This window comes from Xiphophorus hellerii, chromosome 9, assembly GCF_003331165.1.
Source record: "Xiphophorus hellerii strain 12219 chromosome 9, Xiphophorus_hellerii-4.1, whole genome shotgun sequence".
Lineage (NCBI taxonomy): Eukaryota > Metazoa > Chordata > Actinopteri > Cyprinodontiformes > Poeciliidae > Xiphophorus > Xiphophorus hellerii.
Window position 1 is genome coordinate 8,197,319 of NC_045680.1, and position 25,193 is coordinate 8,222,511.

Here is a 25,193-nt window from a genome sequence, read left to right on the forward strand (position 1 = left end):
TGATTTGGGGGGCCCTTCCCACATTTGACCAGGCTGGACAGCTATGTTCGGTAAACAAAATCTAAAAACTTATTTTTGTTTTGATGATAAAACTAGTTTGACTATCAGAAACATTTAAATGTGACCAAAAATAATATACTTTTATATGTGGAAACATATGGATGGATGGCTGGATGTGGAAACAATTGTCATAGAACTATGAAATCAACTGAGTTGATCTCTTAGCACATGCTTTCCTATCTTGATCTGATATTTATGAAAACAATTATTTCATTGCTTTCAGAATATAACTTTTTTCAAACGAAATTTTTTTTGCCGAAATGTTGGCCTGTTGCTGTTTTTGAAATATAAAATATGTTTTACAATAACAAGACCTTTAGGATAAATTAAGGACCATAAGTTAAATAACTAATATTTTTTTTCTAATTGCCAAAATGTGTAATGTATGCACATTCAACATTTGGTAAACATTTCTTTGTAATATTTTCAAAAAGCAATTATTTTATTTGTTGCAGTTTGTGCCGGTGTTCTGACTATCCGTGCTACCTCGTCAGATTTTCCCAAGGTAGGGCGTTTTAATGGGTAGCGCAGATGGTTAGAACACCGGAGCTAGCCCGTTGCATCTAAGATCGATTGGTTTGGTCTGCCATTTCCCCACTGTAATCAGGAAGTAGCTCCTGTTGTTTCACACGGGTCGACATTTTCCAATGTTAGCGTGACAAAGTGCGTCAAAATGACTGAAATGCTGAACGGTTCGGACTTCGGGGGAATTTTGGTGCATAATTTCTCCGAGAAGATTCTGGAGCAGGTCGTCCACTTCCACGTGATGAAGTTGAACGAAGGCTTTTTCCTTTGGGTCGGTTCGGCTCCTGCTCTATCCAACCTAGCGGTTTCAATGAGCAGCAAATATGTGAGTAAATGGGTTAATTCAGCAGCTGTGTTTCCGCTTCTCATTGATGTTTTCTAAGTTCAGTACATGTTTTTTCTTATGGTTTTCAGGATTCGATGCCGTTATCTACATTGGTGTTGGGAGATCCGTCAAATACTGCAGCAAACTCTTTGGCACAGAGGCTAGGTAATGTATAATATTAATTTAATGTTTTATCACAAGGTTTCTGTACTCGGGTATAATAAGTCTAAGAGTTAAAGCTTGTATTAGGTTAAAGGAGATCTTCATCTACACTGATTTTGTATTTTTCAGCTAGTTTTGGCTGGATGCACAGATTTGGATAATGATACATTTTACTGTGCTTTTTGAATTGTAGAAATTAAACTTGCAGCATTTGATATTTCAAGTTCTTTCGAAACTGAAATGATATTGACATTGATGCTGAAGGAACCTGACGAATAAATACTAGTTTGCCTGTTGTACAACAGCAGTAATAGTACCAGCATTTTGATTTCCATCACACATTACATATAGATAGTGAATATCAAATTTAACACTAAGACATGCAAGTAAGAAAGGTAAATAGTATGAACTAAGTAAGGCATTTTAAACAAATGCATAAAGCATAACAAAAACACTGCAGGTTCTGGTGAGTGATGTAGTAAGGACCCACTATGTTTGCTCTCTTTATATTGCAAAAATTGCACACAGGCATCAAATTAGGTGCACATGTTGACAGCATCGTTACTCATCATTTTGAAGGAGGTATACCCTGTTTAAACCAACTAGTTTGGTGTTTTTCTGACTGTTGAAGTGAGGTCATAAGAGCTGTCTGAGGCCTTCAGAAAAAGGATTCTAACAGCCTATGAGGTTGGTAAAAAAATGTAAAAGAGGTTTCAAAATACTTTTAGATCATTTATTCAGTTGTATGTAAAATAGTCTTAAAGTGGAGGAAAATTCAAAATGACTGCCAGCATGCCCAGGTCTGGTTGTCTAATCAATTTCACCCTGAAAGCAGACCGCAAGACGCTGAGAGAAATTTCCAAACCCTTGCTTGTTAAATTAATAAATTCATATTTTTTGTTTCCTCAAACTTCAGTAACTTTAGCAATCTTTTTTGTGCATCTCACATACTAAGCTCTGCTGCTCAAACTACAAATGCATTTTGCAATAAGCAGGCATTCCAACTGTATAAGATTAATTGCAATAGAAGCAATGTTGCAACAAAGAAATACACAAAATCCCTTGTCTTTAGTAAGATCAACCCTTTGTATGTCATTAATTTTATAGAATATACCTTACTGGCTCAGATTTCTCAAGCTAAATTCCCACCATATTTTTAAGTCATGTTTTTAGTTAGCACAGCTCGAAGCATAAGTCGCTTAAATAAACCCTCTAACTTCCAAATGCTTTATTCCCTCACATACATAGTTCATGTATTATTTTTCAACATTAGCCAGTGAGTTTGTCTAATGAGCCAAGTGAACAAAGATCTTTCTGTTTTTCTTCACAGCAAAGAGGACCAAAAAGCAAGTTTTTGTGAGTTACAGTCTTCCGATGACAAACTCCAGCCTCAGTTTGTTGGTGGAAAACCGGATCAAAAAGGAACTGGAGCTTCACCCTGAGAACTTTTAGAAACATCTCACCCCTTTAAGACATTTACTTTCCTTACATCAGCATCTGCTTATTCTTTTCATTGTCCTGCAACCAAACTTCCAAAACAAAACAGACACACAAGCAATGACATCCACTGTTCTTTTATTGACATAATAAATTAAGTGGTTTATTATCAAAACATGTAGGCCTATGGCTTTTTGTACAAATGCATTTTATTAAAAAAATAACACTTAGAAAACAGCATTAGAGACTGAGTTTTTTTCTGTTTTTCATTGCTTTACCTGTTAAACATACAAACCAGTAAACCCATACAACACTAATATGGTTCGAATCATTGTTTGGATTAGTAGGCTGGTTCATCTAGTTGATGTGCTTCTAAACATGTGAAGATCAAGATCCATACATTATGAATGAATGGCACATGTACGAATCCTACTCAGTATTCACATAGTATAAATGTTCACAGTTACAACTAGGCCAGTTCTACACTGCTGTACTCTAATCTTCACACGTATTTATTTAAAAAAACAGTATTTTATTGTGCTTTCTGCCTAATGTTAAACATAGAAACAGCAGGATTATAACAATACTAAAATACATAGAACGAACAGTGACAATTGGAGCGGAAATATTTGCTAATGAAGGAGGTAATTCAAGCAACAAGTTTGCCCTTGGCATCATTAGAAAATAAATACTGGATTTCTTCAGTTACATCTCATCTCAAATCTGTAAAAAAAAACAACACAGAGCCAATGAGATAAAGCCATTGAAATGCTGAGATACATCATTTAGACATACAGCAGTACACCGCCCTAATATCCACTCAGCTCTCAGATTTGTTTCGTCATCAAGTCTCAAAAGGCTACACGTAAAAGTCTGCCGTGGTCTCCGGCTGTTTGTAACGTTCGACAACCATCATATGTGCCCCTGACAGTGTTAGTCTTTATTTAAAGATCGGTGTCTACGCCGACCGCATCTCAGGATAAAGTGCCACAAATGGACTTCAATTAGTGGACACAAATGAGAAGGGGAGAAAATATACATGTAAAACTATTAAAACCATTTGTCCCCTTTCATGCAAAAAGAAAAAAAATATTTATAGTGGATTAAGCCTGTATTTCCAACATATTGGCTAAAAATTCACGAACACTTGATTGTGTCTTTGACATTTAGTGCAAAATAATGTAAGAAACTCTTTGCCCCCTTTCAGATTTCTTCTGTTTTTGCTTTTGTTTGTCACACTTGTATACTAAAACCATAAAGCAAGTTTTATGTCAAAGATAACCTGAGTAAAACACACTTTTCAAATTATTTCATATATTTAGGGAGCCCCAGTCCCTTTCTTTTTTTAAATGATGACTTCGCTACAATCACTTACGTTTTCTGAAAGTTGAGTTCAATTTCACCAATCTTGATTAGCTTCAGACCAGTAGAATCAAGAAATTACTTTAGGGGAAGTTTAAAAGCATGAAGAATGTTGAATGATCTAAAGAACACACACACATTGAACTGATATAAAGAAATTGATGATCAGATTGACACCTATGGGTTTAGCATGGATGATGAAACCATTTCTAAGGCTTCAGGACACCAAATAACCATATTGTCCACAAATGGAGAAAACAATGAACATCAGTGAACCAGAATCACACAGAGCAGCTCAACCAGGTCACAAAAGAACCCAGAACAACATCTGAAACCACTGCAGACCTTAGTGTTCATCATGCAACATTTAAAAGGAGGCTGGGTAAAAGAGACACTAATGGAAGTGTTCCCACTGGTGAGCAAAAATACCACAAAAACCCATCCCATATTCCCAAAATTAAACATCTTGACTATCCCACAAGACTGAATTGATGGGACCATGAATACTGACATTTAATGTCAGCAGCAGATGTTCAGCCAACACAAATTAAGGTGTTCTACTGGCCTGTTCAAAGTCTAGATTGGGATCTGCCTGAGATTCATTGGTGTGACTTTAAACAGGCCTCTCAAGATTGAAAACTATCCAGTTTTGTTGAACCGAAGCTATTCTGCAGAGAAATGTGGACCAAAATTCCTCCACACCAACATATGTTACATACATGCATCCATCGATTTTCTTTACTCCCATGTCCCTACTGGGGTCAGGAGGGGTGCTGGTGCCTTTCTCTAGCGAATGTTTCGGGCGATAGGCGGGGTCACCCTGGACAGGTCGCCAGTCTGTCGCAAGGCAACACAGAGTTGGGTTTTTCAAGTTGGGTTGATTTACCTTTTTTTTCACTTGCTAAATTAAATTAGTACATGAAAACTACCTTTTTTTTGTATTTGCTTAGGTTATCTTTAAACGTTCACCAAAAACCAAAACCAGAAGTTGAACCATATAGTTTTCCATACGCAAGAACTATTTTGGCCCACTCAAATGATCCACAATTAGCCTGTTTCAACAGGGCAAATCTACAAACACAAAAGTCACAAAGTTAATCTGCCATTGGTTTACTTCCCTGCATTCATTTACTTTAAGCAGTGCAGAAAAATCGCCGTCACATTCTGACTTCAGATAAACCAGGTCCATACAATATTTTTTGGCAACTCCTGAATGAATCATTGTCACTAAACGTTACACAAGCTTGCTATCATTGTCATCATCTCAAACCTCACTACAGTTTAACAGCAGTTCATCTGGTTTGTCCGAACATTTTTGCTCCTTTTCTCCTAAAACATTTGATCACATCTTAGATCTGGTTATCGCTGCATCAGTTATTTGCACAGTAGAAGACTATTGCTGTGATGTTCATACCCCGTTGGCTATGGCACAGTTACCAATCACCTCACCACCGGTTGCAAGGGCATAGGAAGCAGGTACCGCTGCCAGAGCGGTGGCGACTGCCGCCGTAGCGCCCCCTGTGGCTGTGAGATGTAACGGCGTGTCGTGAACACGCGAGTAGTCCCTTTCGTACTTGACGAGGAGGAGATGCTGTTCTCCAGGATGGAGCAGGGTCTGACGGGTGAAAGTTTCTCCGTCGGCGAGGCTCTCTGGCAGCGGTTGTCCCCGCGGCTCTGGCAGCAGCAGCAGGCAGATGATGCACAGCAGCGTGCAGCAGGCGAAGATCACGTGATGCAGGAAGTAGCCCTTTTGGTTGTGCAGCTCCATGATTGGGGCGGTTAGCATCCCGAAGCCTGCACTAGCCAGGACAAGGCCCAGACCTCCACCCCTGTATAAAGCGAAAATCAAACTCACTTACAGTATGTTCTGACAGAACAGCAGACAAAAATGGTATTCACACAAACATAGCTGAAATATTTCTAGTAAAAGAAAATCAGTTATGATGGTCATAATGTGTAAAATAAAGCAGCATCCCAGGTGAGGTGGACTTGACATTTGCATTTACTTTACAAATAGTGCTCATAAAGGAGTATGTAGAAGTTAATATCCATACCTTTTTTTATAATAAATGTGTAAAAGCAATTAGATTATGTTCCAAAGTCTTATTTAAAAGGGTTAAATAAATAGCATGATACGATTGAACTGGTATTTTTATTAAATACTGTGAGCACTTCATTCCTACAAATTACTTTAACACCTTAATGGGCTCCTGTGATGACCATAAAATATGGCTCTGAGATGGGAACTGTTTTTTGAAATCAAAGAAAATTATTCAGATCCCAACCTGACTTACTTGATGAGCAAGAACTGAACATGTGTAATTTATTTTGTTTATGCAACACAATTATTTACTGGGGGAAAAACTCCCATTCATTTGAATATTCTTCTGAGATTATCTTGTCTTCTAAAGCATGTCAAATGTTTACACTTTTTCATATTTACTAATTTTACCTACAAAGTAAAACTGGATGCTGAGGTCAATATCCTTGCAAGGTGTTTTTAAGCCTCATAAATCAAATATCTTGAGGTCACCAAAGATTACTTGCTTCTTGTGACCACAAGAGAGAGCAGTTGCTCTTCATAAAATGTACTGTGATCAGGAGAATGCAATGTAATTTTACTGTTATACTACTTGCAATTAATTTATGTTGTTGGTTTAAACTATAACAGTAAAAACAGCTGCGTTAGGACTCACCTGATGACAGTGGGAGTGATTTCAGCACAAAAGAAAATACTGAGTGTGCTGACAGCATGAGAAGAAAACATGCCGATGATGGAGAAGGCCACTGAGAATTTTCTGTTCAGTGTATCTCGTAGAACTGTCCCAAAATCCCCCCCCAAAAAGCAAGATGAAGTCAGCAAAGTAAAAAGACCTGATGAGGAAAGCGTTTTAGGACAAAATTGAACTGAAGCAGCAGCTGTACCTGTGTCATGGCGGAGGCTGTACTTTCCAATTACTGGAGTCCATTAGTGAGCATTGAAGAATGGAAAAGAAAGGAGAGCAATTCATTAGTAAGCACAAATGGTAGAACAGTGCTGACTCAAAACAACCAAAAAAAAACAGCCCTTAGGAGGACTCTGAACAGGAACAATAAATAATGACTACTGCACAAGTAGGTCAGAAATGCAGAATGATGGTTAAACTGTAGTCTGTGCTGTTTTAATGACTCAGGAACTTCCTGCAAGGTGTGCTGAATAACCAACTTTCTGCCCAACATAAGATTCAATACTTAGATTTATGATTATTCATGCTCATTCAGTTAAGTTACCTTTAACTACAAATTTGCTATGCATCTCAAATTCAATGTGTTTAAGTGATCTAGAAATACAATATGTAATAAAAATTGCCTGTTCAAACAAACAAACAAAAAAGAATTTATGAAGGATCAGTTAAGAGATGTAAATGTCAGCACGTCTGGCTAACTATCTTAATTTAAATTTTGATTTTGCTTGCTCCACAGAATAATGAAATAAAATGGGTAACATACAAGATATTATTAAAAAAAGTTGTTATAGGTAACACCTGGAGGATTTATACTAGCTGCACTGATCATAAACATATTATTTGATAGGAATACACAATAGAGTCATTTGTATTCCACAATTATTTCCCAGAAACTGCAAGGTATTTTCCAAAACTTTCATTGTACTTTCAAAACTAGCCTGTATTACAAATCACGTTGTAACTATCATTATAAGATACATACAAGTTCACAGAAAGCAACTTGTAACTCATTTTCATTCTTGGAAACTAATGCGTGACATCCAGCAAAGTAACTTATATGTTGTGGCAGTGAAACTTGCACATTCCAGGATGGAACTTGCGTATGAAGTGAGCTGTAACTCCCTGCAAAGTAACTTGTAAGTACCAGCAGAATGTTGTACCTTGACTTGTAGGTTCTGTGAAGTAGCCTGTACTTCCACCAAGGTATCTTAGTCAATTCAAAAAGTAACTTGTAAGTTCTGCCAAATGACTGGCTGAGATTTTTTGTGACACCAAATGAGTTCTGGATAAAACTTTTAAAGGCAATAATATAGCTACAATTATTTTAAGCTCAATGGAAATTTCCCCATTAAATATAGCCAGTGCAACTTGAATCTGGTTGCAGATTTATGGCACTTCAAGTCCTCAGCTGTTGGGCAACAGAAGGTGAGTGTAGGAATAACAGGCACTTGGTGCTGCTCTTGTTAAACGTCCACACCAAGATTCATTTTCTATTGAGCATCAATCAGAATTTGACATTTAAATTGGTAAAAATAGAAGACATGCTGTGTAGCATAGCTTCATTTTCAGACAAAACATGCACTTGTTGATTGATGAAATCAGATTTCATCACATTACAGTTGGTTCTGCCTTTTATCTACAAAACAAGTCAATAACCTCAGCACAGTTTCCAAAGCAACTTCAAAGTGCCATGCCTGGGGGTAAGTGTGTACTCACAATTGAGCAGACCCAGCTGCAGTAGTGATGCCAAAGCTGTTATAATCATGAAGGTGAGCAGTCCTCCACGCCGACCCATCAGTCCCACTGCAGGGCAAACAGCCAGGCATGTGGCCACGGCGATGCCAGCCATGGTGTAGTAGTCTGTGTGGCACAAAGCCGTGGGCTGGGCCTCCGGGTCCATCATACTGCGGGCGAAGCAGTGGTGGATCCCATAACCTGTCAGACTGCACAAATACAAAGTGAGAACACAGACATATACAGGAGACATGCGTCCGCCACAGGGCCTGAGAGGATTTAGATTCACATTCTTTGAGTCTGCCTGTGGATGAAGTAATTCATGTTGTCAACGCAATGGATGTTGGCTATGATGAGCAAAAGAAGTATTTAAAGGCAACCACAACACACTTACGAGTTCACACATAGCACCACAATGTTTTTCCACAGGTTCCTGGTGCTCATCATCTTGACAATGCAGCTCCTCTGGGGTTTCTTGTGTAGCTCCTGTTCCAGCTCTGGTAGGAAACATGAAATGTACACCTTGAGATCTATTTTTACTTTCAGGTGATAATAAGAGATCTTTTGCTAAGGGTCCTTTTTAGCACAGAGAAGCTAACATGGGCAGAGAAGCCACGGTTTCTTGATCTATCTTCTTGGTCACTGAGAAAAAATGACAAACACTCATACTAGAGATGAATGTGTGTCTGTTCAAGATCGTTTTCATCATATTATTTGGATAAAATCAATACACTTCACCAGAAATTGTGAAATTAATTGTTACCAGCAGTATAAACTTACAAATCTTGACTATCTGGAAACAAATGTACATCTATTAGTGAGAGCAGCATCACAAGCTGTTGGTGATGGTGTAAAATAACTTGCATAAAGATCTGAGTGAGGCAACCAAAAGTATATTTGGCAGTTAAATGGATTTGAGAGCTTTCATCTGCTAAATTTGTTTTCACCTGCAAGAACTCCACTGGGCTCTGTTGTCATGTCAACCTGGTTTTTCCTGGCGATGCGCAGCATCATGGCTTTGGACCGTTTGTAGTGCTGGGTGGCCAGCAACCAGCGTAGCGATTCGGGGAAAATCCTGCAGATTTAGAAGATGCGGAGTAAAGTTAGAGTCTTTGAAAGGTGTTGATGCAGCTCCTGCCTGAATATCAAAAATGAATGTATCCTGTTATGTTCATTCTTTTGGAATTTATTTAATTCTGGGACTATGAAAGAAAGTACAACTAGCTGTATAATTAAAAAACCTTTTCTGTGGAGTGGGGTGAATAGACGCTCATAGCACAACTTCTTAAATCAGAACAAAGGAAACAACCACAACCAAAAAAAACTCTAAAAATTTGAGTTGGAATTGTTGCGTGTCCTGGAGTTTAACTGATGTTGCTACTTTTAAGTATAACTTATTCAGGCATAAAATTGGATGACATTTCTAAAGCTGTGGGAAGCTGAATCCCAGGGATGAAAAGCTCACTAGAAATTGCAACAGACATAAGGAATCCAACAGAAAATGGTTTTTAATGAGAAAAAAAATCAGGGATAAGAATTTTTAGAAAACTTTAGAAGAAAGTTTGATGCTACCTAACTTCCTACTTTTCAGGAATTAGGAAATGATTTGACCCAAAATAACAGAAGAAAGTAAAACCTGCTAAATAAAGTAAAATATTTGGTGATCTGGGCCTTCCATGGGGAACAATTTTTACATTAAAATGCAATTAATGAATGGAGCTCCAACAATGGCTATTGGCGCAAACGTGTTCTTTTGCCAGAATACAGTTGAGCTCTATGGAAATTATATTTTTGTTTTTTTGCAGATTTTGTAAACATTTGATACCAAAAATCATCACTCTATTTCTGACTAAGCCATGTGTTTTGTTGCTGTTTTTGGACCAGTGCTGAACAGGAATGAAAGAATGATTTATATATGCTCCAAACAGTTATAAATGTCCTCAAGTGCTTTTGCATTTGTACCCTAAGAAAGACAGAAGAGGAGAACAGACCGTGCCGTAAGAGCAAGACAGAAAGAATGAAGAAGAAAACAGCAGGAGAAAGAGAGCTTTGTTTGGGTGTTGACTGCTAAGCACTGTGTAGTGTGTGTACTGTACAAGCCGTTGCCTGGCTCAGTGTGAGAAACCCTGGATAGATGTCTTCAGAGGGTGGGACTCACCAGACGTATGGTAGCATCAGAATAAAAGGGCTGATGATCACGATCTGCAGCACCTGCCAGTCATCCCCATTCGGCCAATGGCGGCACAGAGTGGCCACCCCTGGCATCAGTAGCTGCCCGCCCACCTTCAGAAAACTGGCCACCATGGTCATGGAAAAGCGCCAGCCTGGCAAGCAAAGCTCGATTCCTAAATAAAGAGGCAGAGCAGAAAGAAAGGAAGATTTTATCTCTGAAGATTTAGACTCATTATGTTGTCGCAGCCTGAGAGGAGAGTTAATCAGGTATGAATGGGATGCGATTGAGGATATGTCACTAAAAGCAAAGGATTCAATGGTTTAAAAGAGGAAGATTAGTATTTGTCTAGCAGTGAGCTGGTATTAAGTGTATCTTGTAAATTATTTGACAATTTAATGCCAAAATGAAAGCTTTCTACAAATCTTAGCTCTTCAGTATTCCCATTTCCCCAGAAGAGGCTCAAGTTCCCATTCTTACTGCCTGTAACATCTTACACTCCAGATGGCTGGGTCCATATGGTGACGTCGTTTCTCAAGGTCACCCTTTTGGGTGTGTGAGGATAGAGGAAGGAGGGGCTCTGAGTAACATGTACTGTCTTTGATTATTATTGAAAATATGATTGAAAAATGGGAGGGAAACAAGGAGGGCGGAATGTAAATTAGTTTCCCCGTTATCTCACTTAAAGGTAGTAGTTTTGCAAATGTCTCCAACCTTTTTCAGATTGTCACTAAAATGAGAAGGGAGTGCACCAAAGAACAAGCTGCTTGCTGTCAGAAGAAATGTCAGAAATATAAGTTTTGATGCATTTGATGAACATCTTAGAAACATCAGATTTCTTTTCCAACATTGCTGATTAGGGGTAAAACTCCGATCAATAAATAGCCAGCTTCGATTGCTGGTTGATTGATTGGTGCATTATTTGTTTTGTTTTTTTTGTTGTTGTTTTTTTTATCCAATACTGAAAAACTAAAAGCTTAACATGGGTTAATAACATTTTAAAAAATCTTTAGAAGTGCATATACTGTATCTCTATCATATAAAGCTTAAAGGTCAGATCTCCATTTGGCTCAGAAGGTGGGACCTGAAAATTCAAATAATGTCAAATCCAGCTTTATGTCCAGTGGCAGACCTATACCTACAGAATCTATTCAGACAGAAGAACCAAGAAACAGATTTTAGGTGTGATGAGAAACCTCTATTTGGTAAGACATGTAGAAACAATGATTGTTAGCAAAGACGTAACATTATGGACATCTTGTTAGCTAAGGTCTGTGAAGTCACATTATTTGCAGTTCTAAGAAAAACTATGTATTTCAAATTTTCTAATTTTTTGTCACGTTTCAAAAAACATGTCAGACAAATATAAACTCAGGAAATTGCTTTGCAATCCTTTCAATGCTGATGGTTTCAATAACTTTGTGTCTCTTCTCTTCTTGAATTTAGATCAGTTCATGATGTGAATGCAAGTAATTTCTTGAGCCTTCAGGTCTGACAGTAATCACACCTCGGTTTTGCTGGTAAAACGGAACCGAAGGAATTTGGATAATCCCAGTTAATTCATGATTTATCTAGGGAGTCATTATCTTCTCGCATGGGCAGGATGGTTTAGATATCTTTTTCTCTCATTCTGTAAAATCATCCTTTGAAAGCTGCATTTTTTAGTCACTCAGGTTGTTTGATATTACAATATGTTTGATGATCTCATATAAAAAAAACAAAAGAACAAGATGACATTATTCTCCTTTACACATATCAAGTTTGTAAAACTACATCAGATTAACAATTCGAAAGTTTACCTAAACTTATGTCACGTATCAAATAACTCTAACCACATTAACATCTGAATAATAATACAGTGAGATGGACTTGATGTGTTTGCAATCTTACAAAGACATCAGCAGACCAATTAAGGCGTTGTTGAAAGCCAACATGGCTCCATGTCTATTTGCATATGAATCAGGTAACAAATCTGATAAATGAAGACAGAATTTCAATGGCAGCTGTAAGTGGTCATACTAAGATCTATTCATTTGTATCTAAATAAGCCAGGACACACAATAAAACCAAGTTTAAACAGAACCGTACTGGCAAAACAATGAGCACCATCACTTCTAATGGGTGGAAAAGCAGCAAAACAAAGGATGCTCCCCAGTTCTCTGAGGAGGTGTCGAATCCCGCTGATATGAACACACAAACACGCACAGGTCAGAATCTTTATTTTTGTTAAAGCCGACTGTGAGAACCGTTCTTCTTATGCTGATTATCTCACCACTCCCCCATGAGCCAATCCTCCTTCACTCCCCCTTCCTCCCTCTCCTCTGACGCTCTGAAGTGGCTCTCACTCGCTTAAAAAAAAAAATCTACCATCCCCCATCGCCATCCTCCTCCTTTCACGAAGCAGCTTCTCCTCTGACTTTACATCTGAAACTTGCAGAGGCTTTGCAGAACAACAAACCCAGAGTGAAAAAACATGAGACAAAGAGAAGACATCAAAAACCAAAGACCTATTGACCAGACTTGTCTTTCAAGGCAAACAGCTGAGAGCTTTAACACAGAGCCACATTATGTTGTGCAGCAGCCTCCCTAACCTCGCCCGAGGCTTGATAACAAAGTGAAGGGACCATTGGCTTTCCACTGTGTGGTTTAGTTTGTCTTATGTAGAACAGCTCAGTCACAGAGAAATGTGCACCTAGATTTGCTGCTGGGATGTTCAGTTTAATCAGGCAATAAGTCAAAAATGAAAAACAATAATCTCAAAATTATTTTTTTATTCTGAAGCTTTGGGAGCAACTCTAGGTGCAGAGTTACATAAAGTTTCATGTTCTGCATGCCCAGAATAGAACTACAGACAGGAAATGCTATATAATGGCGAGGGACGTATCCACCATTTCACCTGTATGTGATACAGTAGACAGGTGTTTGATGTAAAAATTAGTTGGATTTCATCTGGAGAAGGTAAAGGAAAAAACAAGCTCTTAAAAGTCCACAAATGAAAACAAGGCAGCCTAAAGTGAAGGTAACTTCATCCTTTGTTCAGATATAAATATAATAACCATGACAAAGTTATTTCTCAAGTCATTAAAATAAGAAAACAGCTTCATCTTTGCAATTAATTATAAAGATGTTCATCATTATTCACTTGCATATCTATTGTCCAAGATCACTCTGAGGTTTTAAGCAAAAGACCCACAATCATTTCTTCAAGAGTCACTGCCGAACAAAACCTCTGGTTTGAGAAATTTAATGTGAGAGAATTCACGCTGTATAGAAAGCTTAATAATAGTAACCTTTTATATAAGATAAACCAGTATAAGGAGAAACCTTCTTCTGAAGCCTCGACAGGGACTTTCGGGAGGAATGGATGGGAAACGTTTGACAATTCGACAAGGGCACAGCATGACAGAAGCATTAAACCCAGCTGAGTCAGCTGAAGTCACACGCCTCAGTTCAATGAAACACAACCTTAGTACATGCTCTACTTTCTTTGCCTTTGTCATAAGCTGCAACACTCCGAGAGGCAAGGACAGAGAGAGCAGATGGACAATTCTTGATTTCTGGACATAAACCTTCATTGTAGACATATGCTATAATTCAGTGTTGAAATTTGTCACCCTCAGAAGCATTTCCTATAATTTCTTTGAGTTAGAACTGTACTTTTGATTTACAGGATGTTGACCCATTTTATGTGTAAAAAGGTCTCTGGAGATGCCTCATGCGGATTAATTATTCCCTCTGTTGTGTGCGAACCAGAACTGCTCTGAATACTTAAAAGAATTATTCTTTATGGACAATTTTTAAGAAAAAGGTACAAGTCAGATCTATATTTGTTTGTAGCCTGAGTTTAGTTTGTTGTTTTGTTAGTTTTTAGTTTTTCCATCACCTGCTTTGTTGCCTTTCACCTGAATGTTATAATGCAGAATCAGTGAGGCAATAAAGCTCGGTCCTTCTGCAGAAAATACCAAAACTTTATTGAATAGATAAGTGGTTTTGCGGTATTCCTAATAATTTTGCTATTGAAAACCAATAATTTTCACCCAATAGCAGGTTCCTGAAAAAAAATGATACATCTTTCAGATTCAACCTCAGGTTTTTGGGATCATATTTTTACATTTTCTAAACATGTAACTTTTGGAAGCAACTCCATCTGCCTTGAATCTTAGAACTCTTTCTGAGAATATTAAAATGGCACAAACAAATTCAAGATACACCAAATTTTCAGCCAACAAAGTAAACAAATTGTAAACAAATTGTTTACTTTGTTACTTTCTAACATACTTTTAGTATGTTAGAACATACTAAAAGAGAGAAAGAACAAGGAGAAGTTTGCAGTAAAAATCCTGATGGAATGCTTGCAATGTCGCAACATTGCAAATATTACATCTGTGCAGAAATGGTTCAATAAGCAAATATACCACAAGCACATATTATTTATTAGAGTAAACTGAGGGTCGGTCTGACTGCTTTAGTGGAGTTCATTATGCAGTGTGTGCTGCAGCGAGATAACCAAACATTGAGATTTAATATGAGTGAGACGTGGGGTGGGGGTAATAAATTGGTACAGGATGAGGAAGAGGAAGGGGGTTAATGAAGAGCAGAGGAGATTTAGAAACAGAAGTTCTGCGCCGAATTTACAGTGGCAGCAGTGGGTGAAAAGAGCGCATGAGGCAAGCAGATATTTCTGCAACATAAATACTCCTCCTTCATCTATAATACAGTAAATCCATCCTACATGTTTATTTCTATATTTTTCTGTGTGACCTCTTTCCAAATTTGTTGCTCAGCAGTATAACAGGCTTTATGTGCCCCTGTTGTGCTTCAGCATCTGCCACAGTGCAGCTTCATGACAGTGAGGCGGTTTTCTTTTAAATCAGCAGCTCAGTGGGATTTAAATTAAACACTATTTTGGGGGATTAAATACAGAATTTAAGATTTAATGCGGGGAATTTTTTCATCTTAAGAGGCTTTATAGATTTGGTACTTTTTTTAATTTTATAGAGTCGTTCTGATGCGCACCATCATCATGACAACATCATGAATCTACAAACGGTTTGTTTGCTCAGGCAGGACAAACGTCATTTGTTGAAGATAAAAATCAAAGCAAAGAAAAACAACTGAAATGTTCAAAAACCAACTAATTGATTATTAGTGATGCTATTTTCAGTCATTAAATCAAGTGAATTTAATGGCCTTGAGGTAAAAAAAAAATCTTAATAGAAGCATAATATTCTCAAATTTATCCATTGCAAAACTAGATTTGATGTGCAGTTGGGATCATTATGGTACATTAAGCAGTGTCCACATCTGACCCAAAATGTCACAGAAAGAAAATACATGGCTGCAGAAAGACCAAATATACTGTATATATATATATATATCTTCAAACATTTGAAGATATATATATCTTCAAATATATATATTTGAAGATATATAGGGAAATATATATATATATTCTAAAGGAAAGTTTTGTACTAAAATGAGACAAAGATTGAGCTGTTGGGACAAATGTTTGAAGATGTCAAAGTGACTTTTTTTGCATGGTCGTGGCAGCATTATGATGTGAGATTGTGGTAATGAAGAAGAAATGTTTCACTACATTTGAAACTAATTACTTGACGGTTGAAACTTTGACAAAGCTGAATGTTCCAACAGGACCATCATCTCAAACTCACCTGGCAGCTTGGTTTTAAAGCGTATTTTAAAGCTCCTGAAGTGGCTAACTAAAAGTATGTTTCCTGTGCTAAAAGTCTGTGTTCAAGCCAAGATTGCAATAGATTCAAACTTGTGTAACAAACTTAAGACAAAAAAAATTACACAAGATGTTTGTGTGCCATTGTTCCATCATGTAGAGATCTGAACTATTAAATAACAATATTGAAGATATTTATAGCTATGATTATTGTAGATGTAGATTTTTAAGTACCGTAGTTCTAACATATTTTCAGGAAATGTACTCAGAAATAGCCACATATTGAATAATATTTTCATTCTGGTACTGATTTGTTTCACTGTGTTAAATTGACACACTAAAATTGGGTTTGACGGTTGGAGAAATATCTTATTTTTATATTATGAATAATGTGTAAACAGAGCTTGTTTTTGTTCCTGCTTCTGTATGCATGTACACCTCATACAGCCTCCAACATCTCATAAACACCTTTTTGTTGCGCTTTAAATTGCATTCACCACACAATCGCGTCTCGCATTCAAGCCGCAAACGTACAGCAAACTCAGATGCTTATCTAAATAGCTCTGAGAACATAGGTGACAAAAATTCAGTTTCTGCCCCACATTTTCATTGTTAATTATCACTGGAAATGTTTCTGTTTTATAATCCGTCTTATTTATCTCACTGATTCTTTCTAAGTCCCATAGCCTTTATCTGTGGACTCCCTCTAAATACCACACACCATTGTTATCAAAGCTTCATTCGCTGATGTTTACATCACAGATTAAATCCCAGTCCTCACAGGTTTCTCCGCAGATGGCTCATTTTGTTTGTTAGCCAGAAGAGGGTCATTTGAAATTTATCAGGGAACCCCGCTGAGGGAGGACAAAACAACACCCCACTGCCCGAGCTCGAGCCTGCCTGAGCTTCCCGCATCATGTGTGACTAATCTCACAGTGGCCTAAAAAGAGAGAAGAGGCCCACAGAGGGTGAGACGGGGGAGGCTGGGAATGCAGGGGACAATGTCTGGGAAAAAAAAACGTCATCCACCAGTTTGGTGTCAGCTTGACGCCCTGAGGAATGCCTTTCACAGAACATCTAAAAGAAAAGGGAAACACTTTAGATAAAAAAAGAGGAAATAACATTTGTCTTATCTTTGTTTTTTCTTGCATATGTTGGAAAACCTCATGAATTCAGTAAGCGATGGAAAAGGACATGGCCATAAAAGTGTAAAGATCCAAAACAAAAATGAAGGGACTGAAACTCCTGTTTTCAAATTAAGCAGCAAGACGGTTCAAGGTGCTTTACATAATAAAAACAGAAAATTACAAAGTTATAAAGAAAACGCTATACAGTCAACAACTGAACAGACATTATGTTTTGATAAGTGCCTTCAACAAAATCGTATATCGAATATGTTGGTCAATGTTTCATTTGTTATGGTTCAAAAGATTTTTTGTTCAACTACCCCAAATCTTTCAATTAAATATACCTTGATGCTGGACAAGATGGCTGAAAAATGTATCACAATGTAAGCATTTCATATCAGTCGATAATCCATCATTATTGGTCAGTTTTTTGTTTTAAATATCCACAATACTGCCACACTGGTGGCGTGACATTTCCTGTTTTATCCACAGTTTTCACTCCCCGCTATTGTTTATTTTTAAGCAGTTATGAGGGACGGTGGTGAAACCTTAAACTGCTGCTGCTGCACAAATTACCCAACAAGTTGTTGCTAGGTAACCACAGAGTAAGTGAATTAGTTGATGCCACTCACCTAGCTCCCAGAGTTAGAAAAAGACCGGCACTGTAAAAACCTAACAGGTGTTTCTTGGGTCTACTGTGTTCACACAGGGAGTCATTCATCACTGAAGTTCCACTGTTAAACTAGTTTGGATACAAACTATTAATGTAGGAAGAAGAGTTTTTAGTCTCTCCCCTTTGTCTCCTTCAGGGTTTCATAGCTGACCAAACCATAAACCGGGACAGAAAAACCGCAAGAGGACAAAAGGCAGACAACAATCACAAGGCGAAAGCTTGTACTTACTGAGCACGTAGAGGGAGAGAGCGAGGCCCGCCAAGCAGAAACCCTCAAAGAAGCGCAAAGTGCTGAACATGGTGACATTTACAGAGAAGGCGACAGACAGGCCGAACACCAGCATGAAAAGCGCCGAGAGAATCAACACCGGGTGTCGGCCAAACCTTGGGAACAGAGAGAGAGAAGCAGCAAAGAATTTAAAAAGTGAGAGACTGCAGAGAAATCAGGTGAAAGAGATAACTGTGTGCACTGGTTCAAAAGGGGCATGAGGTCATTAGGGCAGCAGGTCAGTGCTGCTGCATTGTTTTCATTGTTACTGATCCATTTCCTCCCACGGTCCAGATTAGGTTCTCCCTGAGGTTGCAGACCTGAACCAGCACAGCAACGTCAGTGTGAAACTCAGAGATCTGCTGGTAACTCAGAGAAAAAATGCTGGCTTAGCTTTTCTTCTGAGTTTGTCCTCACTTTAAATTGTTCCAAGTAAGTTATGTGAGGATTACGTGAAGCTTCTGGAAGTGGGCCTAAGAACAGTGAACTCAAACTTTTCTTCAAGGTTAGGTTCTATGGGTTCATTGTGAAATTAAAACTAACTCTGTGGCCTTTTCAGTCAAATAACTTTAATTTATCCAAAGCATTGAGTTAAAGCTAAAAAATAACTGTGCTTTGTTTCTGTGATGAGCTCATGATTACAGGCCTGCTTCCACCTGGACCAGTATCATGTGCATGTGGTCATATCCAGACGAAAACTGGTAAAAATCAGACATAAAGATGTGAAGGTGGTAATATAGAGCTCTGTTTCTGCTGACTAAAGGAAAACACATTTGTAATATCTTCTAGCTGAGTGAGCATTTTTTTTAAAAATCTTTAAATATACTCCAGTGTGCACAGTCAACGTTAAATTCAGGCAACTGACTTTAAAGCAGACATCTTGCAGGATCCGACATGCTCAGCTCTAATGAATCAGGAATATCTCTGAGATACAGGAAGCACCTGGTTTGTGCTTCACTGTTGCTGGAGATTTTTATGTTTTCCACAAACCAAATACATTATGATGTAAGCTGGTGGTTCAGTAGAGATACTCCACAAATGTTCTAACAGATTTACATCAGAATTTTGGCTAGGGCATTCTGAAGTTTGAAAATTTGTCTCCATTAGTCTTCTGTTGTTGATTTTGAGGGGTATTTGGACTGACTATGATTCCCTCTTTATCGTCCGCTTTTTAGCAGACACTTGAAGGTTTTGAGTAAAATTAACTGGCATTTAGAAATGTTTGGTACCTGGTTCCATCAAAACTGAGGTTGAATAAAGTGACAAAAATATATATCTCTTAATATTCTGCCATTTAGCAAACACAGATAATTTTGGTAATCCTAACACAAAATGTTCAGTTTCAGTTCATGTCAGATTGTGAAAAATGTTTTTTTTTTAAAAAAAAACAAAATTGGATGGTCTGCTGCTGTTCTGATTCTTGCTTTCATCTGACCTTTTGCAACATTAGCTGCATGTTTTCTTTTTACAGAGTTGTTCAAATTAATTAATGCAGAGATATAGTTCGAAACCAAGTGTAAATTGAATCACTGCCAACCTGTGAGCAGGAAAACACGTGTAAATCAGGTGTTGCAGCTTGTTTTAGAAAGCCAACTCCCCGAGTTTTATTATGCATTGCAACCTACATTTGTGCAGAAGCATCAGTGCTATAAAAACAAGCTCGTTTCAGGACTAGAAACAACTTGAGAAGTTTGGAGAAAATGAATCCAATTACCTGAAGAAAAAGATTTTTTAAGCTTACCTTTTTGTTTATGACTAAAAATAAAATAATTTGAAAAAAGGAAAGGGGTCCTGAAAATCAAGACATTGATCTTAAAAACTTCTTAATTAAACTGAGAAGGTGGAGCATACCAGTCAGCCATCACACCCATCACCAGGTAGCCAAATATTGAGCCCACCAGCAAGGAAAACTTGGCTATGTGAACCTTCCAGGCCGAGTCGCACACCAGGTGCCACTGAAATACAGACAGAAAACAGAGAGGAGCAGCTTTAGTCAGTTTGAAATCCTCCAGGAAAAGGGAAGTAAACATCAGGACATGCAACACTTCGAGTGTGAACCAAAACTGTCCCTCCCTTATTAAATTTCTCTGTGATTCTGAAATATTCACATTTAAGTCTATAAAATCATGAGAAAACACAAACACGCGTGCGAATGTTAAAAAAAAACAAACAAACACAAAACTAACAAACACATGGGAAAGTCTGAGCGTGTCCTCACTGACAGAAATCAATAGTTTTCCTCTCATGGGTCAGTGAACGCACCACTGCAGCTCTCCCGATCTGAAACACAGCCAAGGACTCAAATGAAGAGGCACAGCTTGTTCTTTATCTGCTTACAACTCTGAAATCAGCAACCCTGTAGTCAGATTGGGCTGTGTGTGGAAAGTGTTTAATAATAATTCAGAAAACTACTTGCTGAGCCGCCACCCTGCGCAAGGGGGGAGAAATGGGACAATTAGTAAGTTTGCATGATTATTTTAGCAATGAGAAAGCCTGTGGTGCAGATATGGAGAACACTTCCAACACGTGTTTTGCTACTTATAGGTTATTAGTTATAATAATATCGGAGGAAATTTATGTTGTTCAGACATGCAAGTCAGAAATCAGTTACATTCGTTATAAATTAAACAAGCATATGTCAGGAATCAAACAATTCCTTATTCTTTTCACTAACTGTAGGTTTTTCTAAACTATAGTTACACTGTAGTTAGCAAAACTGTATACAAATGAAAAGCAATATTTTATTTTTATAAAATAGCCTGTCGTTATAAAGTGGAAGGAACAGACTTGACGGTTTTCAACATCTTTTACATCTGAAAACCGTGGCGTACATTCACCTCCCCTTTACTCTCATGCCGCAAAACGAAATTCAACGCAGATAGTTGCCATCCCATTAACACGATCAACGTCAAATTCCCTGCTGAAAAAAGCAGAATCCTCTCAGCCACATGCTGAGGAGTTCATCCAGGTGATGCGCTGCGTTAGTTTTCCACTTTTCCGTTTAGGTTGAAAAGTTAATTTTTGGTCTCATCTGACCATAACACCTTCTTCCTGATTGTATCTACCATCATATTGTGTTTCTTATAAGTTTCATTCAAAATTAACTTGCTTATTCTTTACTATTCAGTAAAGGCATGTATGACTAATACTTGTCATGTCAACAGATACTCCACCTGAGCTATGGTTTCCTGCAGTTCCTCCAGAGTTACCATGGCCTCCTGTCTGTTCCTCTGAATAATCTACGTCTTGCCTGGCCTGCCAGTTTAGTTGGACCACCACATTTTAGTAGTTTGTCATTTGAGCTATGCTCTTTTTGTTTTCATATGATTCCTTGATCAGAGTTCTGTGAGATGTTGAAAGCTCTCATTGTTTTCTTTACAAATTCAACCTGGGCTTGTCTGGTGTGTCGCTTAACCAATGTTCACTAGAGCTTGGAGGATTTTACAGAACAGCATCACTGAAACAGCTGGATTTACAATAGGAGGAACTGGATTTTATTTAGCTTTATTAGAGTGAAGGGTGTTAAACATGCCTCAATTTTTCAATTTTATCTATAAAAAACTTTAAAAGCATTTATTGTTTCCATTCCACTTCATAACTGTGTGTTGCTTTGTTCTGATTTCTCACAGAAAAAAATAAAATGTGGTGAACTTTGTGGAACAAGATGGAAAGAAAAAAAGTGATGTTTAAATGTTCTGTACATTTCCATAACTACTGCTTGATATCATTCAAAGTAATGGCTCACTAGTTTTGATTTGGTCTTTTTTTTTTTTTTTTTTACCAATCTGCAATATTTATTTAATTAATCGTGCTGCTTGAGTGCTAAAGTCTAACACTCTTAACCTTCAGCTACTGAGTCTCATATTGAGGTCAGTGGGTAAGCTGCCAGTCAGCTGTTTGTTCCACACTCAGCACCGATGTTCGCTGATGGTGAGGGTAATGATGGGGAACAGAAGGTATCTGCTGTACCGTAGATCCATCTGTTACCTTGGTAACCACATTCTGAAGGAGTCCTGTTTGCAGTTCCAGCCTCCGCTCCTCGCAGGCGCACAGCAGCCCGGCGCTATCCCGGGGTTCCTCCGCGGTGCCGTTGGCCCGGAGCTGCAGCGCGGGCGCGCCGCTGGCAAGCAGAGGTGGACCGGTCCAGTTACTGTGGTTACCCGCGGGCAACACGCACGTCCCGTTAGGCTGTGCCAGCAAGAAGTGATCCGAGAACTGGCTGAAGCCGATGAAGAGCGCAGGTATCCATGTCAGGACCACAAGCTGCTTCTGGTGTCTCCCGAAGCCCCCCAGAGATGGCAACACACATCCGTCTATGTGCGGCAGCAGCCGGGGCGCCGGGCGCTCCAGCGGGGTGAAGCCGTTCTCGGGCGGGTGGTCCTGTGCCTCCGGCCGGCTACCCGCCATCACGGCCCGGCCACAAAAACACAGCAGCTGTGCGCAAACGAAGCCCCCCGCTCCGCCACTCCGCCGCCCTTTGCGCACCCTGTGCTAAACCCTTTGACACAAAGGAATCCCAGAGCGCAGGCAAATCCTGTGAGTTACGTACAAGAGCAAGAGCCCGATAAAAGCAGGGTCCACCGAATCACCGAGCAGAGACCCTCATGTCGAGAGGGACCAGGAGAGGCTGTGTCAGGAGGAGAGGGCTGCGGGGAGGCTTCCGGAGAGGGGCGGACTCAGCCAGGCTTTGTATTCCATGAGTACAGCTCCTACAGCAGGATCCATCCATGTGGGGCTCCACCGTGCCAGGCCTGGGGAGATGTGGGGGGGTCGTATGACAGCGTGGTTAAAACATCAGTGTGACCTTCATCTCTGAGCGCCACAGGTCTTACACCTGTCCGAACCTTGCCCTCCTGCAGCTGCGCATCATTCAGGTTCCCAGATATCCAACCGATCCACCGCGTGATCCTCGAAACCCGCCGCTCGGCTCCTCTCCGTGTAAATCAATGGAACTCTGTGCCAAAGCGGGGCTTCTAGCAAATACGGAGGGGGGGAGGCAAACCCCGCCCTCCGTCGGTGGCGCTATTCGCAGCGATTGGAGGGGCTTCAAAGAGCGACTGAACCACTGATGGGCATCTGCAGGCAACAATAGTGCCCTTTGTGCCGCCTATGAGTATTAAGCCTGTTAGGATCACTCAGTCATTCATGTTTCCCAACGAAGCGGGATGATTTAAAGTACTCAAAACCTCTGCTCCAGGTGGTTTTCTTTCTTGCTTGTATGTACTTTTGGATCGGTTCTCCTGCTGCATCCCACGGATTCAAAAATGCGTCACACGCTCCTTTCATAACCTTCATATAAATAGATTAGTAAGTGGTTTGGGGAGACAATAGAAGGATGGCTGTTTTCTGGATGCTGTACTGCCTTTGAGCCACCAGAGGGCGACAGATCATCACACTTAGAATTTTTGCACCAATTTGTCCTACAAAAAATTAGAATTAGTCCCTATTTTTACTTTAGATTATGAAATATGAAATAATTGCACAGAGAAACGCGATTCAAAGGATTTAAGAACAGATACATTTTGTGGTTAGCTGAAACTAAGCTTTAGATTGAGGTGAAAAATTTCCCCACTGTCTTACGGTGGGGTTTGAAGTGGTGAGGTAGACGTGGTTGGACCCAGGTTAAGATGCAAATGATGGTATTTAATGAACAAACGGTACACAAAAATCCAGGCAGCACAGAAGAGCAGCGGCAAAGCTCTGAATCTGGTAGCAACTTGTAAATAATATCAACAACTGACGTAAGACAAATGTCCGAGGATGGTAAACGGGACAATAGAGGAGGACCTGGCAGGGAGAAAGAGACACAGGTGGGTATAAATACACAAAGAAGGTAATCAGGGGAAACGAGGGACAGCTGGGGACAATCAAGGGAAGCCGGGACAACAAGGAGACTCAACTGAAAAACAAATTGGGTCATTCTACGTATATTAGTTGTTGAACTAGTACAAACTAAAAGTAGACCAGATTAATTTTTTCAGCAGTGGAACTGCCATTCAGTCAAGTTTTGAATCAGATACTAACTTCAGCACTGTCTGAAAGGTCACAGTTCAGAGGAATGTGAGAAACTTTGTGTTAGAGAGTGGATCTATTAGAAAACAGCCTAGTCCTCTATGAGCAGCACCAAGCTTATTTTCGGGGCACACCTCAAGGTTCAGCAGAGAGGTGACAGCCTGCTCATCTGACTTCTGTCTCCTGTTTTCTCCTCTTGCCTTGGTGGAGAGGTGGAGACTAATAAACTGTGAACACTGTTTGCTGTTGATGTTAAGCTGTGCCAACCACACCCATCGTAAAGAACATACCTAAATATCTTATGCAACCTCAGGTAACCACATCCAAACCTGCAGATGCAATGAAATGTGGCTCAATTAAAATAAAAAGGTGCAGAAAAATTCCAGAGCTGTAGGCTGCCATATATGGAGATGGGTACCAGCAAATAGCTTTGTTTCAAGGCTTCATGTACACAAGTGACAGTTGAGCTTCTGAAGCTGAATTTTCTTTTTAATATTTTAGATATATTTAAAATATATTTTAGATATGCACTGGGAAAAAAATCAAGAATAGGGAAATCTCCCAAGCATAATATGGAGTGCACAGAATGTTTTGCAATATATGATTAGTGAGTCGCAAAGAGGCAGGGGTCCACTGTACCAAGCAGCTACTAATCAATCACTTTCATATGAAGGCTGAAATGCAGCCATGAAATAAAACAGAACCTACTGTGGAGTCAGTCTGAAACTGGACGAGCAACAGCCAAACTCTAGTGGAGAGGCTGTGGAAGATAGGTTTGTGTCAAAGGTCAAAGACGATAGCACGAGTGAACACAGCAACAAGACACAAGGTACTTTATGCCATTAACAAGGTCACTCTTCAGATAATTATTTCAAGACAGACTGAAGTTTCAAGATGTGTTGTTTAAACTCTTTTGAAGAAGC

At 39.1% G+C, this 25,193-nt stretch overlaps 2 protein-coding genes across 3 annotated transcripts; one reads left to right on the forward strand and one right to left on the reverse strand.

Annotated features, from left to right (window-relative positions):
- On the forward strand, positions 1-2,749 carry psmg4 (proteasome (prosome, macropain) assembly chaperone 4). The gene is made up of 3 exons (XM_032572059.1): positions 1-910; positions 1,000-1,075; positions 2,403-2,749. Exons 1-3 carry the CDS (start codon positions 734-736, stop codon positions 2,522-2,524), a joined length of 375 nt encoding a protein of 124 aa, XP_032427950.1. The 5' UTR covers positions 1-733; the 3' UTR covers positions 2,525-2,749.
- slc22a23 (solute carrier family 22 member 23) lies at positions 2,631-23,517 on the reverse strand. 2 transcript variants are annotated; one of them, XR_004340460.1, is made up of 11 exons: positions 22,246-23,517; positions 20,110-20,213; positions 18,220-18,374; positions 10,490-10,676; positions 9,279-9,406; positions 8,726-8,828; positions 8,314-8,540; positions 6,797-6,829; positions 6,568-6,691; positions 4,217-5,700; positions 2,631-4,165 (listed from the first exon to the last, which is right to left on the reverse strand). XR_004340460.1 is itself a non-coding variant. In XM_032572056.1 (10 exons), the coding sequence occupies exons 1-10, from the start codon at positions 22,663-22,665 to the stop codon at positions 5,280-5,282; spliced, it is 1,902 nt and encodes a 633-aa protein (XP_032427947.1). In that variant the 5' UTR covers positions 22,666-23,517; the 3' UTR covers positions 2,631-5,279. The 2 variants fall into 2 exon arrangements, 1 of the variants encoding a protein (XP_032427947.1); XM_032572056.1 differs by having other exon boundaries at positions 2,631-5,700.
- Positions 23,518-25,193: the final 1,676 nt, after the last annotated feature.